This window comes from Amblyraja radiata, chromosome 2 (genome assembly GCF_010909765.2).
Source record: "Amblyraja radiata isolate CabotCenter1 chromosome 2, sAmbRad1.1.pri, whole genome shotgun sequence".
In the NCBI taxonomy this organism is placed as follows: Eukaryota; Metazoa; Chordata; class Chondrichthyes; order Rajiformes; family Rajidae; genus Amblyraja; species Amblyraja radiata.
In genome coordinates this window covers 102,314,924-102,326,978 of record NC_045957.1, presented here as the reverse complement: position 1 = coordinate 102,326,978, position 12,055 = coordinate 102,314,924, and the positions used below count along the sequence as shown (strand labels likewise).

Below are 12,055 nucleotides of genomic sequence, written 5' to 3'. Positions count from 1 at the left end.
AACAACTCTTATTAACGCAACTCTTATGCAAACTAAAAGTACTAAAGATTGTTTGTTACATTGTTTAATAGAGTTATGTGTCGATCCAAGCGATTGCTTGTCAATTTCAATGCCATGTCAATTTCGGTGCCATGTCGATTTCAATAGCCTCTGCAATATAACAAGCAGCCTGTGTTCTTAAAGAGACAGTGGCTGCACAGTGGGGCAGCGGTAGAGTTTCTGCCTTACAGCGCCGGAGACCCGGGTTCGATCCCGACTACAGGTGCTGTCTGTACGGAGATTGTACGTGCTCCCTGTGATCTGCGTGAGTTTTGTCCGAGATCTTCGGTTTCCTCCCACACTCCAAAGACGTACAGGTTTGTAGGTTAATTAATTGGCTTGGTGTATGTGTAAATTGTCCCGTGTGTGTAGGATAGTGTTAGCGTGCGGAGATCGCTGGTCGGCGCGGACTCTGTGGGCCGAAGGTCTGTTTCAGCACTGTATCTCTAAACTAAACTAAACTAAACTAAACTAAACTAAACATAAACTGTCCGCTATAACCAAAATCCGTTAGGAATAGGTCTAATAATAATAATAAATTGAATTTATATAGCGCTTTTCAAGGACTCAAAGTCGCTTTACCAGGCAAGGCAAACAAAAAACAGAAACAAAAACAAAAACAAAACATAAACAAAACAAAAACAGAACACAAACAAGAACACAAGAGGCAATAGCAGACGGAGAAGCGGCGAACAAACAGCGCCAGTCCTCTCCGTGCAGCGTCCTTTCAGCTAAAACATAACAATAATAAAGATCTTTAACATAAAAACATCCCCCCACAATGGTTTCCATTATGAGGGAAGGCACAATGTCCAGTCCTCAACCCCAGTTCACCCATAGTCGGGCCTATTGAGGCCTCCACAGTTGCCTCTACGGAGGCCCGATGTTCCAGGCCTTTTCTAGCCAGTTGATGGTGCTCCGGCGTCGGGAGAGTCCTCTCAGCGGCTTGGGACACCTGGAACGGCCGCCTCCTTACCGGAGACCGCGGCTTCCGAAGCCAACAAGGCCGCGCCGGTTGGAGCATTTCCACTAGTGATCTCGTCGTGAGATCCCCGACAGGAAAACGCCGCTCCAGGCCCGCTGGTAGGCCGCGAGGACGGGTCGACGGTGCAGCCCGGAGAGAAGCTGCCTCTCCGAACAGGTAGGGACCTGGTAGGGACCCTAGAAAGAAGTTTCCCCCCCCCCCCCTCCCCCCACATTAAAAAAGTCTAGACCTCCTAAAAACAAAACACTAAAACTCACTAAAAATAAAAAAAATAGTGTAAAAGACGGACAGCTGCTGGCTAGACAGCCATACACAGGTCTGTACTAACCATGGGCAGAAATCCTGGGGGGGATGGGGGGGGGGGACAACACTTTTGTTGTCAGTGATCTTTGTTTTTCTTGGGAAAGTTGATTTTTTTCTCACTGGTTAATGTATTATTGTTAATATAGTATTTTCAAGTTCTTGGGAGATGATTTAAAAACCTACCGATGTTAATACTTATTAGCAGACCGCCAAATGGTTTTTTTTAAAATTAAAATCTTTTTTATTTAGTTTTCAGGACATAACAAAGTGCAAAGTTGTCCATTTGTTACAGACAGAGTGTACAACAAGAATAAATAAAAAACAACTTATGCCAACATATAACAAGACAACAACAATAAAAGAAAAACGAGATACCAAAAATAATCCCTCCCCAGTCACGGCCAGTGAGCATATGCAAATATCAGCCTGTCACAACAATAATCCACGATAAGTGAATGGGTAGACTGTTAAGCTGTTAAACTGTGCTTGATCAAGCATTTACAAAGTCTGGAATGCATTTAAAAAAGGTCCCCATGCTTTCTGAAACCTTCCATTTGAATGTTGAAGTGAGTACCTGATTTTCTCGAGCTTTAGGCAGGACATAATATCTGTCAGCCATTGTGTACGAGTGGGCGGGGTAGGTTCCGTCCACCTGAGCAGGATTGTCTACCGAGCCAGAAGAGAAGCAAAAGATATAGTGCGGCGTTTATCTGCAGTTAATCTAACCTCCTCACCAGTGACCCCAAAAAGAGCGATTAGAGGCTTTGGTTCCAATATGATGTTTAACACCTGGGATAATGTATGAAAGACCTCTAGCCAGAACTTGTTAAGGCTGGGGCATGACCAATACATATGGATAAGAGGGGCTTCAGAAATGTTACATTTAACACAGAATGGACTAACCTCAGGGTAAAAAGTAGATAATTTGGGTTTTGAGATACGAGCCCTATGTACCACTTTGAATTGGATCAGGCAGTGACGAGCACATAAGGAGGTGGAATTAACCAGTTTAAGAATGGAACTCCATGTATCTTCCGAGAGAGAGAAGCCCAAGTCTTCCTCCCATGCTGCCTTGAGCTTGTCCATGGGGCGCACCTTAGATCCAACATCCTGCCATGTAAAGCTGAAACAAGTCCGGTTTAAAAAAAGAACTGTATCAACAAGGGTTGTGTCTGTTGGTATAGAAGAGCTGGGCAGTTTATGGAACACATAATGTCTTGTTTGCAGATATCGGAAAAAATCTGACTTTGGAAGATTGAATTTGTTGCTTAATTGTTCAAATTATGCTACAGTGTTACCCATAAACAGGTCCTTGAAGCGCACAATACCCTTCCTATGCCATTTTTTAAAGACAGGGTCCTGAGTTGATGGTTTTAAAAGGTGGTTTGATGCAATAGGGCTCAGTAGAGAAAAGTTATGCAACCCAAAACATTTCCTGAATTAAATCCATATCCTCAAAGAGTTTTTAACCACTGGATTTTTTACAGATTTAATTGAGGGGTGAGGAACCAAGTAGTGCAGGTATGGACATATTATCATCTGTGTGTAATTCCATGGCTACCCAGTCAGGGCAATTGGGCTGGCTGTTAAAGAAAGACCAAAATGCAAGGCAGCGCAGGTTAGCAGCCCAATAATAAAAGCGAACGTTTGGGAGAGCCAGGCCACCAGCAGCCTTGGTTTTTTGAAGGTGGGCCTTATTAAGACGAGGCTGCTTACCTCTCCATATATAGGAGGAAATAACTGAGTCAAGATGGTCAAAGAAGGACCTGGGGATAAAAACTGGTAAGGCCTGAAAAGGGTACAAACATTTTGGTAAAATGGTCATTTTGATTGAATTTATCCGGCCGACAAGTGACATTGACAGGGGTGACCACTGTGTTAGCATCTGTTTGATCTGGTTTAACAGAATGATAAAATTATCTTTGAAAAGATTCTTATATTTCCTCGTAACTGAAATACCTAAGTATGAGAGCTTGTTTTTTTCAATTTTGAATGGCAAGTTGGTAAGATCCGAGGGTTATACTTCATAGTTAATGGGAAACAGTTCGCCTTTTCCAAGATTTATCTTATAACCTGAAAATTGACCAAAACTATTGAGCAGTGACATAGCAGAATGCAGAGAGGTGCCTGGGTTTGAGACAAAAAGCAAAAGGTGGTCAGCATATAGTGAGACCTTATGCTGTGTACTGCCCCTCCAAATACTGGCTATGTCCTCACAGCTGCGAAAGGCCATGGCAAGTGGTTCGATGGCCAAGTCAAAAAGCATGGGGCTCAGAGGACACCCCTGGCGGGTTCCACGATGCAAGTCGAACGGCTTGGACAACTGGGAATTAGTCCGAACTGAGGCTGTGGGATGAGAGTATAGTAACCTGATCCATGAAATAAAGTTAGTTCCAAAACCAAATTTGTCCAGAACAGCCCATAGATAGACCCACTCAACGCAGTCAAAAGCTTTTTCTACATCAATAATAATAATAATAATAATAAATTTTATTTAATGGGCGCCTTTCATACATCTCAAGGACACCTTACATAGTAATCGGAATAAAAACATATAATCGGAATTAAACAAGTAATTAAAGACATCACAGTGACACAAATTAAAAACAGAATTCAATCCAAAAACAGAAAATCAAAAACAGTGTGAAAAGAGAGCAGCGGCAGCCAAAGCGCGCCAGCGTCCACTCCCTCTTCACGGCAGCCATCTTGGACACAGACCTACAGGACTACAATTTGACAAAAAAATCATCCCCCCACAGTGGATAGCACTGTGGAGGAAGGCACAATGTCCAGTCCCCACCTCATGTTCACCCCAAAGTCAGGCCTATTGAGGCCACCGCAATTGCCTGTACGGAGGCCCGATGTCCCTGGCCGTTCTCACCGGGTGGTCTTGCCCCGGCGTCGGGAGAGTCCTTTCGGCGGCTGGGCCACTTGGAACGGCCGCTTCCTGGTTGGAGCCCGCGGCTGCCGAAGCCTACAAGGCCGCGCCGGTTTGGCGCTCCCAGGCTCCAGATGAAAAAGTCGGCGCCCGCTCTCCGCACTGCCGCCTTGCCGCCTCTACGCACGCCGTCTCTCCGCACGCCGCCTCTCCGCTCCGCAAACCCGCAGCCCGGAGATGTTGCTCACGGCGGTCCAGCTCGCCAGAGCTCCAGCGCGGCGACCCAGGCAAGGCATCGCCCGCTCCGCTCCGCTCCAGCGCTCCAATGCTGTGCCGCCACCCAGGCCGAGGTGCTGGGTGGTTCCCGCCAAGAAACGGCGCTCCAAGCCCGCTGGTAGGCCACGAGGAAGGGTCGACGGGCAGCCCGGAAAAAAGGCTGCCACACCGACCAGGTAGGGACCTATAAATAAATTAACACCTACCCCCCACATTAAAAGACCATATCCCCTACAAACAAAAAAACAGGACTCACTAAAAACTATTAAAAAAAACGAATTTAAGACGGACGGCTGCTGGCTAGCAGCCGTTCACCAAGATGGCTCCTCCTCCTGATATAGATATAGATATGACACACTCAGGGACATCCTCAGAAGCAGAGTAGACAATATCTAATAATCGACGTATGTTAAAGAAGGAATGTCTGCTCTTAACAAAGCCGGTTTGGTCCTCAGATATAACAGTAGGGAGGACAATCTCTAGTCTACGAGCTAGAACCTTAGCTAAAATTTTAGCATCCGTGTTTAGAAGGGAGACGGGTCTGTAGGAGGCGCATTCAGTTGGATCTTTACCTTTTTTGGCGATAAGAATAATACAGGCTTCGGCAAAGGATGGAGGAAGAGAGCCTTGTGTGTAGGATTCAGATAGAATGGAACACAACTGTGGGGAGAGGAGTAGAGAGAACTTTACAAAAAACTCTGCCGGGAAGCTGTCAGGGCCCGGACATTTGCCTGACTGCATTGAGGAAATGGCTGAAGCTATTTCTGCCTGTGATATGGGTTCATCCAATCTTTCCCTAAAATCTAATGATAGTTTGGGAATATTTAGACTGCTCAGAAAGTCATGCATTACCTTATGATCCGATTGAAATTCTGAAATATAAAGCTGGGAATAAAAGTCTCTGAAAGCGTCATTAATTTGCAAGTGATCCGAAGTGAACTGGCCATTAAGTATGCGAATTTTAGAAATATTCTGTCTCGCTTTAGCACCTTTAAGTTGATTTGCAAGTAATTTGTCCGTTTTATCTCCATATGTATAAAACATGGCTTTATTTTTTTAAAGTATGTGTTCAATTGAGTGAGTAGTGAGTAGGTCGAATTTGGTTTTGAGTTCCAATCATCTTTTATAAAGCATTGGAATTTGAGTTTGCGCATATTGCTTGTCAATTTTTCCAATTTGATGAGCAAGATCTAAACGCTCTTTATTGGATTTCCGCTTCATTTGAGCAGTGTAAGATATGATCTGCCCCCTAAGGTAAGCCTTAAGGGCATCCCATATGATCAGGCTAGAGATTTCAGGGGATATATTAGTGGAAAGAAAAAAGGCTATCTCTCTTTCCATAAACTCTACAAACTTATCATCCGAGAGCAAAGTTGAACTGAATCGCCACTGCCTACTCTTTTGAGGGAGATCTGGAAGGGACAAGGCCAGAGCAATAGGGGCATGGTCAGAAATGACAATACTCTCATAGTCACAGGAATGAACCAGGGGTACAAGTTGGTTATCAAGAAAGAAATAGTCAATTCTAGAATATGTATGATGGACATGTGAGAACAATGAGTATTCCTTATCTTGTGGATGTAAAGAGCGTCACACATTGCAGACACCGTAATGGGAGGGAAAGGCTTGGATGAAACAAGCTGATTTACTTACTGTACTGGGGTTAGTAGAGGATCGGTCTAAAAGAGGATCTAACCAACAATTGAAATCACCACCGAGTATAAGAAAGTATGTGTTCAGATCTGGAAGTAATGAAAATAGCCGCTCAAAAAAACTTACATCGTCTACATTAGGGGCATACACATTGACGAATACAGGTACACAACCTTTTATCCGAAAGCCTTGGGACCAGACACTTCTCGGATTTCGGGAATTTTTCGGATTTCGGAATGGAAGATTTTTAGCGTAGATTAGGTAGGTAGCGCGGGCGGCTTGAAAAGTCTGGAGCGGCTGCCTCCTCCCCGGAGACCGGGGAATCATTGTAAATCATTGCTTAAATGTTAGTCAGTTAGTTTGGAGGGATTTTATGTGGTGGGGGGAGTGAAGGGGGAAACTTTAATTCTTAGTCCCCTACCTGGTCGGAGAGGCGGGGAGCGGGCAATGCCTTACCGGGTCGCAGTGCAGTAAGCTCCGGAGCGCTGTGGCCGCCGACTCCCAACATCGCGGAGCTGGGGCTGCGGGCGTCCGGCCGCGGGTGGCGCCGGTTGGAGCTCCGACCCCGGCGAACTCTACCCCTGGCTGCGCGGCGCTCCAAATCCAGCACGGCCCGCGGCCGGACGCCCGCAGCCCCAGCTCCGCGATGTTGGGAGTCGGCGGCCACAGTGCTGGGATACCAGCGGGGAGCGGGCAATGCCTTACCGGGTCGCCGTGCGGTAAGCTCCGGAGCGCTGGGGCTGCGGGCGTCCGGCCGCGGGCGGCGCTGGATTTGGAGCCCCGCGCAGCCAGGGGTAGAGTTGCCGGGGTCGGAGCTACAACCGGCGCCGCCCGCGGCCGGACGCCCGCAGCCCCAGCCCCGCGATGTTGGGAGTCGGCGGCCACAGCGCTCCGGAGCTTACTGCACGGCGACCCGGTAAGGCATTGCCCGATCCCCGCCTCTCCGACCAGGTAGGGGACTAAGAATTAAAGTTTCCCCCTTCACCCCCCCCCCCTTCACATAAAAGCCCTCCAAACTAACTAACTAACATTTAAGCAATGATTTACAGATGTTTAAGTGTCTCCCCGGAGACCGGGGAGGCAGCCGCTACAGTAGTACAGACCTGGGTTGACCGTGGGTCGTTTCGGGTCAAGTTTGGCGCCAAACGCGAGCTTTGGTGTGCAGACGACATCCCGGAAAAAATGTCCGGTTTTCTGAGCTTTGGATAAAAGGTTGTGCACCTGTACTACCAGTGTATTGTATAATTTTCCAGTCACAATTACATACCGACCAAACTTGTCAGAGATCACATTATGTGGCTCAAAGGAAATGTTCTGGCTGATAAGGATTGAAACTCCTCTGGCTTAGCCTGAAAGGAAGAGTGGAACCAACCAGGTCAGCTTCTGATGTTTCTGATGTTTCCGTCAACAGGGCCCACGGCCGAAGCCTCTCGTGTGTGTGTGCGCGCATGCGTGCACGCGGCCATCAAGAAATTACCCACCATGTTTTGATAGCGATTTCCGTACGAGAGTTTACTGCACTTTTATTTAAGATTTAAGTCACTGTATCAAGCATAGTGATGTTTTTCTTATTAATGATATTATATTATGCTATTCCTTCAGTGTTACATATGTTTGGTTTGCTGTAGTAATGCATTCTTTCCCCCTTAAATCTCTGTCAAAACATGGCCATCTTTTGTGCTCTAATAGCGGCATTGCCATTGAAGCGGATACTGAAGATAATCCATCTAGGCAGATAATCTTTAATATCCTATTAACATTTATTATGCAACTTTTGTTGTCAGTGTTCTTTGTTTTTCTTGGGAAAGTTGATTTTTTTCTCACTGGTTAATGTATTATTGTGAATATAGTATTTTCAAGTTCTTGGGAGCTGATTTAAAAACCTACCAATGTTAATACTTATTAGCAGACCGCCAAATAGTTTTGACATTATGTGGACATATTATCTGGAGCATTTTTGCCTATGTAAGTAACGTGACTGCACATGGAGGTGAGGAAACCCTCATCCACGCATTTAAGGCTCACCCCACACTCCAAATATTTGTGATCATGGGGTGGTTGGAGTACTGAGAAAAATGTTACAAATCAAATTGATAGCACAAATAATATAAAGACATGCTTTTGTGTAAGGTTGAAATATTATGGATGTCTTCTGCTTACTTCTTGAAGCTAACTATTTGAAATTTGTGCATTTCTTTTGCTTGAAATGCAGTTGCAGGCTGGCGAAGCAGTGAGAAGTACAAGCCATGGTACCACAGCTGCTGGCTTAATTCATTCCAAGCAGCAACTCGTTGCGTATCAAATGCAAAGTGATGAACAGGAACAACAGCTGAAAACCTTTCAAAAAATGAATGAGGAATGTCAACACCAAATAAGATGTTTGCAGGCTCAACTTCAAGATCGTGCAGTGGTATGCCTCTTTCCCGAGTATATTTATGGATTACAGTATTTACTCCTCATAGGGAAATTCTTAATTCTGCTCTTGTATCTTTCCAATCTGTGATGTGATTCATAATCTTTAAGCATAAAGGCATGTTTTAAGCAAAAGTGCATTACCAATGTTTTCTTTATTGCTGGTCTACTAAAAGTGGTGTTTTAAGGCTTGAGGGATTGTTGAGCTTTTTTTGAATGCGTTGAGCAGAGCACAGTGGACATGTTAATCCAATAATGGATATTCACTGTTCTGTTTTGGTAATCATGCAATTAAAGTGGGATTGAAAGTCTTGTCTAGGTCATTGAAGCCTCTATGTCAATAGTCCAATGTCAAAAACCATCTGAATGTATTTAAACCTATTTGTAAAACAAAGCTCCAGCACCTGATGAAGCAAAGATTTTAATTTTGCATATGTATGTTTGGATTTTTTTCCCTGTCTACAGACTAACAATGGAAAGACTGACAAAGGCCGACAAATTGAACATCTTGAAAATACAATTAAAATTCATGAAAGTGCCTCATCACTGTTGAAAGATAAAATCTTTACCTCTGAAAAAATACTTTGTGATTTAAATGAACGTATTTTGCAAAAGAATCAAGAGTCTGAGAACCTAAAAACTGAATTAATTAATTCAAAGCAAAGGGAGAGACAGTCATCAGATGAAATAAAGCACCTTATGGGTAATATAGAAGCCCTCCAGAAACGCTGCCACATGGGCAATTTATCTGAATTAGAAACTGTACAAAGGATTGAAATAGAAAATCATCGCAAAATGGAGCAACTTCAGGCAGAATTGGATGAGATGTATGGAAAACAAATAGTACAAATGAAGCAAGAATTGCAACAGCAACATATCTCTGAAATGAGAAAACTTACTGAGCAGCATAAATCTGAAATGGGAATGGCTTTAGGTCATTCTGTGAATAATTTAGTTAATGAGGAGCAAATTGATGTGTTAAATATGGCAATCAATGAACTAAATACCAAATTAAGAGATTCTCATTTTCAAAGAGACCAAATAAAGCAAGATATGACACAACAGTTAGAAAAAGCTTCTGAGAAACAGTTAGAGCTGCAGGAACAAGTCCACGATCTTTTGCAAGAGCTCAATTTCACTAAGGGTCAGATTCGGAAGGCATCGGAAAATATTTCTGATCACAAATACAGGATGCATGAAGTGGAAGAACTGAAAGACATGATTGGCCAATTGAAGACCCAACTCATTGCTGCTGCAGAATCTAATAAAGAGCTAAAGTCTAAGCATGAAGCAGAAGTTACCAACTATAAAATTAAGCTTGACATGTTGGAGAGAGAAAAAGATGAAGTTTTGGATAGGATGGCTGGATCTCAGGAAGCTGAATTAGAAAGATTAAGGACTCAACTTCTATTCAGCCATGAAGAAGAGCTAACTAAACTGAAAGAAGATCTCGAAAGAGATCATAACTTGAAAGTTAGTACTCTTCAAGAACAACTGTCTTTGAACCAGAGCCAGAAATTGGTGAGCTTACAAAAAGATTTATGTCGAAAAATTGAAGAGGCGAATTGTGAAAGGGATAGTATGATCCTTAAAAATAACCAGTTGTTACGTGAAGTATCTTTGTTAAAAGAGAAACTCCAGTTGTCTCAGAATAGCTCTGAGGAAGCAGAGATGCGTTTGCAAATAGGTGAACTTGAAATGGAAATTGAAGCTCTCAGAAAAGATGAAAAAGAAAAGACCATAATTGAAAAAGGAATTGTAGAGCTGCAAGGCAGAAATAAATGTTTGGAGGAACAGATTAAGGAGCAGGTAACTATGAAGGAAAACATTACTGTGCTTCAGGAAGAGAATGAAGCCCTAAAAGAGGAGAAAAATCAATTGGAAGAAAAGTTGAATATTTATAGTTCAGGTGAAGCAAGTACGTTTACATCTGTTAGTGAACATGACCTTTCAGAAATGAGAGGAAAGATTGAAAGGCTAACTGTGGTTAATGAGCAGCTAAAAGCCCATGAGAGAGAGCTCAAAGAGGAAGTTGAGAGGCAAAGAAACACATTTTCTTTTGCTGAGAAAAATTTTGAAGTTAACTTTCAAGAGTTGCGTGATGAATATGACTGCTTGCTGAAAATGAAATCAGATATAGAAGAAAAGATGATGAAGCAAGAGATTGAATATGAAACAAAGTTAAAGGTGTTAAGTGAACAACGGCAGCTTTCAGAATTGACAAAAGACACTGACAATTTTACAGTGATAAGCCAGGTGCAGCTAGACAAAGCCAATAGCCAATGTGAAATTTTAGGAAGCAAAGAAGTAATTGAAAAAGACACAACTGAGCTCATGGAAAAGCTTGAAATAGCTCAACAGGACAAGAAAGAACTAACCGAGAGACTTTCAGATCTTTCGGAGGTTTTGATTTTACGGCAAAATGAACTTTTACATTTGAAAGAGGAGCTCAAATTTTTAAAGGAGCAGGCCAATGAAAGGTGCAAGAAAACGGACATAATAGAGAATCAGAAACTGACAGATGTTGAAATGACGATCCATGAGGACAAAATGTCGCGATTGAATTTGATAAAAGCAAAAAATGAAAGTCAATCTAACCAGCCAACTTTTTCCATGACCTATGAATTAAAGGAAAATGAACAGCAAGAAAATCTAATGGAGCAAGTTATTTCACTGCAGAATTCAATGAAAATTATTGTCTTAGAAAGGGATGAGTTGCAACAAAATCAGGTTAACCTTGTTCAAGAAAAAGAATCTCTATTAACTGAAATTAACAGTTTAAGAGAAAAGCAAGAATCGGAACTTTCAGATAGTCTTTCAGAAAGGGATCATCACTGGCACCAACTCGAGTCTTTACGGGCTGAACAATCTGGCTTGGCTGAACCTGCACAGCAGAAGTCATCTCTGGAAGAAATCCTGCACAAAAATGGAGAGGAAATAAAAAATACATTTGTTACTGCTCAGCAGGAAAGGTTGGCACGGGAGAAGATTAAAGATACGGCTGGAGATTCTATTTGTGAACTGAATCCGGGGTTGAGTGAAAATCAGGTATGTGAGATGCATCGTAGAGAAATTCAAATGGTAAATTTGTTTTTTTTATAATATAAACGCCATTTTGTGTTGGTATATATTTAGGTTCTTGACATACGAGTATCCTTTTTTCCACAAAATCTAAAGTAATTGGAATCTGCTGTATGTACAGTAAAAGCTCAAGATTTATGCAGTCACGAAGCAGCGTATCTGAACACAGACTTCACCAAATGAAATGACTTTTGCTCGAAGTCACATGTAACCTGTGTTACACAAAGCAAAAGATGCAAAGCACTAAGAATGTGAGCAACTCCTCGCATCTCTAGGATTTGTCACATCTAACATTCTAATCATGGTACCTGGCACAGCTGAAACTCGACATAAGTTATTGTTTCCTCCATTTCTGTCTTCCGACGTCTCTTTTCTTATCTCCATAGTTTAATACAATAATGAATCAATATGAATATTGAAATGTTGAA

The 12,055-nt window shown here is 42.8% G+C and overlaps 1 protein-coding gene across 9 annotated transcripts in view; it reads left to right on the top strand.

Moving 5' to 3' along the window:
* Nucleotides 1-12,055, top strand: part of akap9 (A-kinase anchoring protein 9) — a 198,149-nt gene that overhangs the window by 38,379 nt on the left and 147,715 nt on the right. For all 9 annotated transcript variants that reach the window (XM_033012551.1, XM_033012504.1, XM_033012544.1 and 6 more), the window contains 2 exons: nt 8,347-8,544; nt 9,012-11,594. In XM_033012551.1, the coding sequence (XP_032868442.1) occupies nt 8,347-8,544; nt 9,012-11,594 (2,781 nt within the window). The remainder of the gene's footprint in view (nt 1-8,346; nt 8,545-9,011; nt 11,595-12,055) is intronic.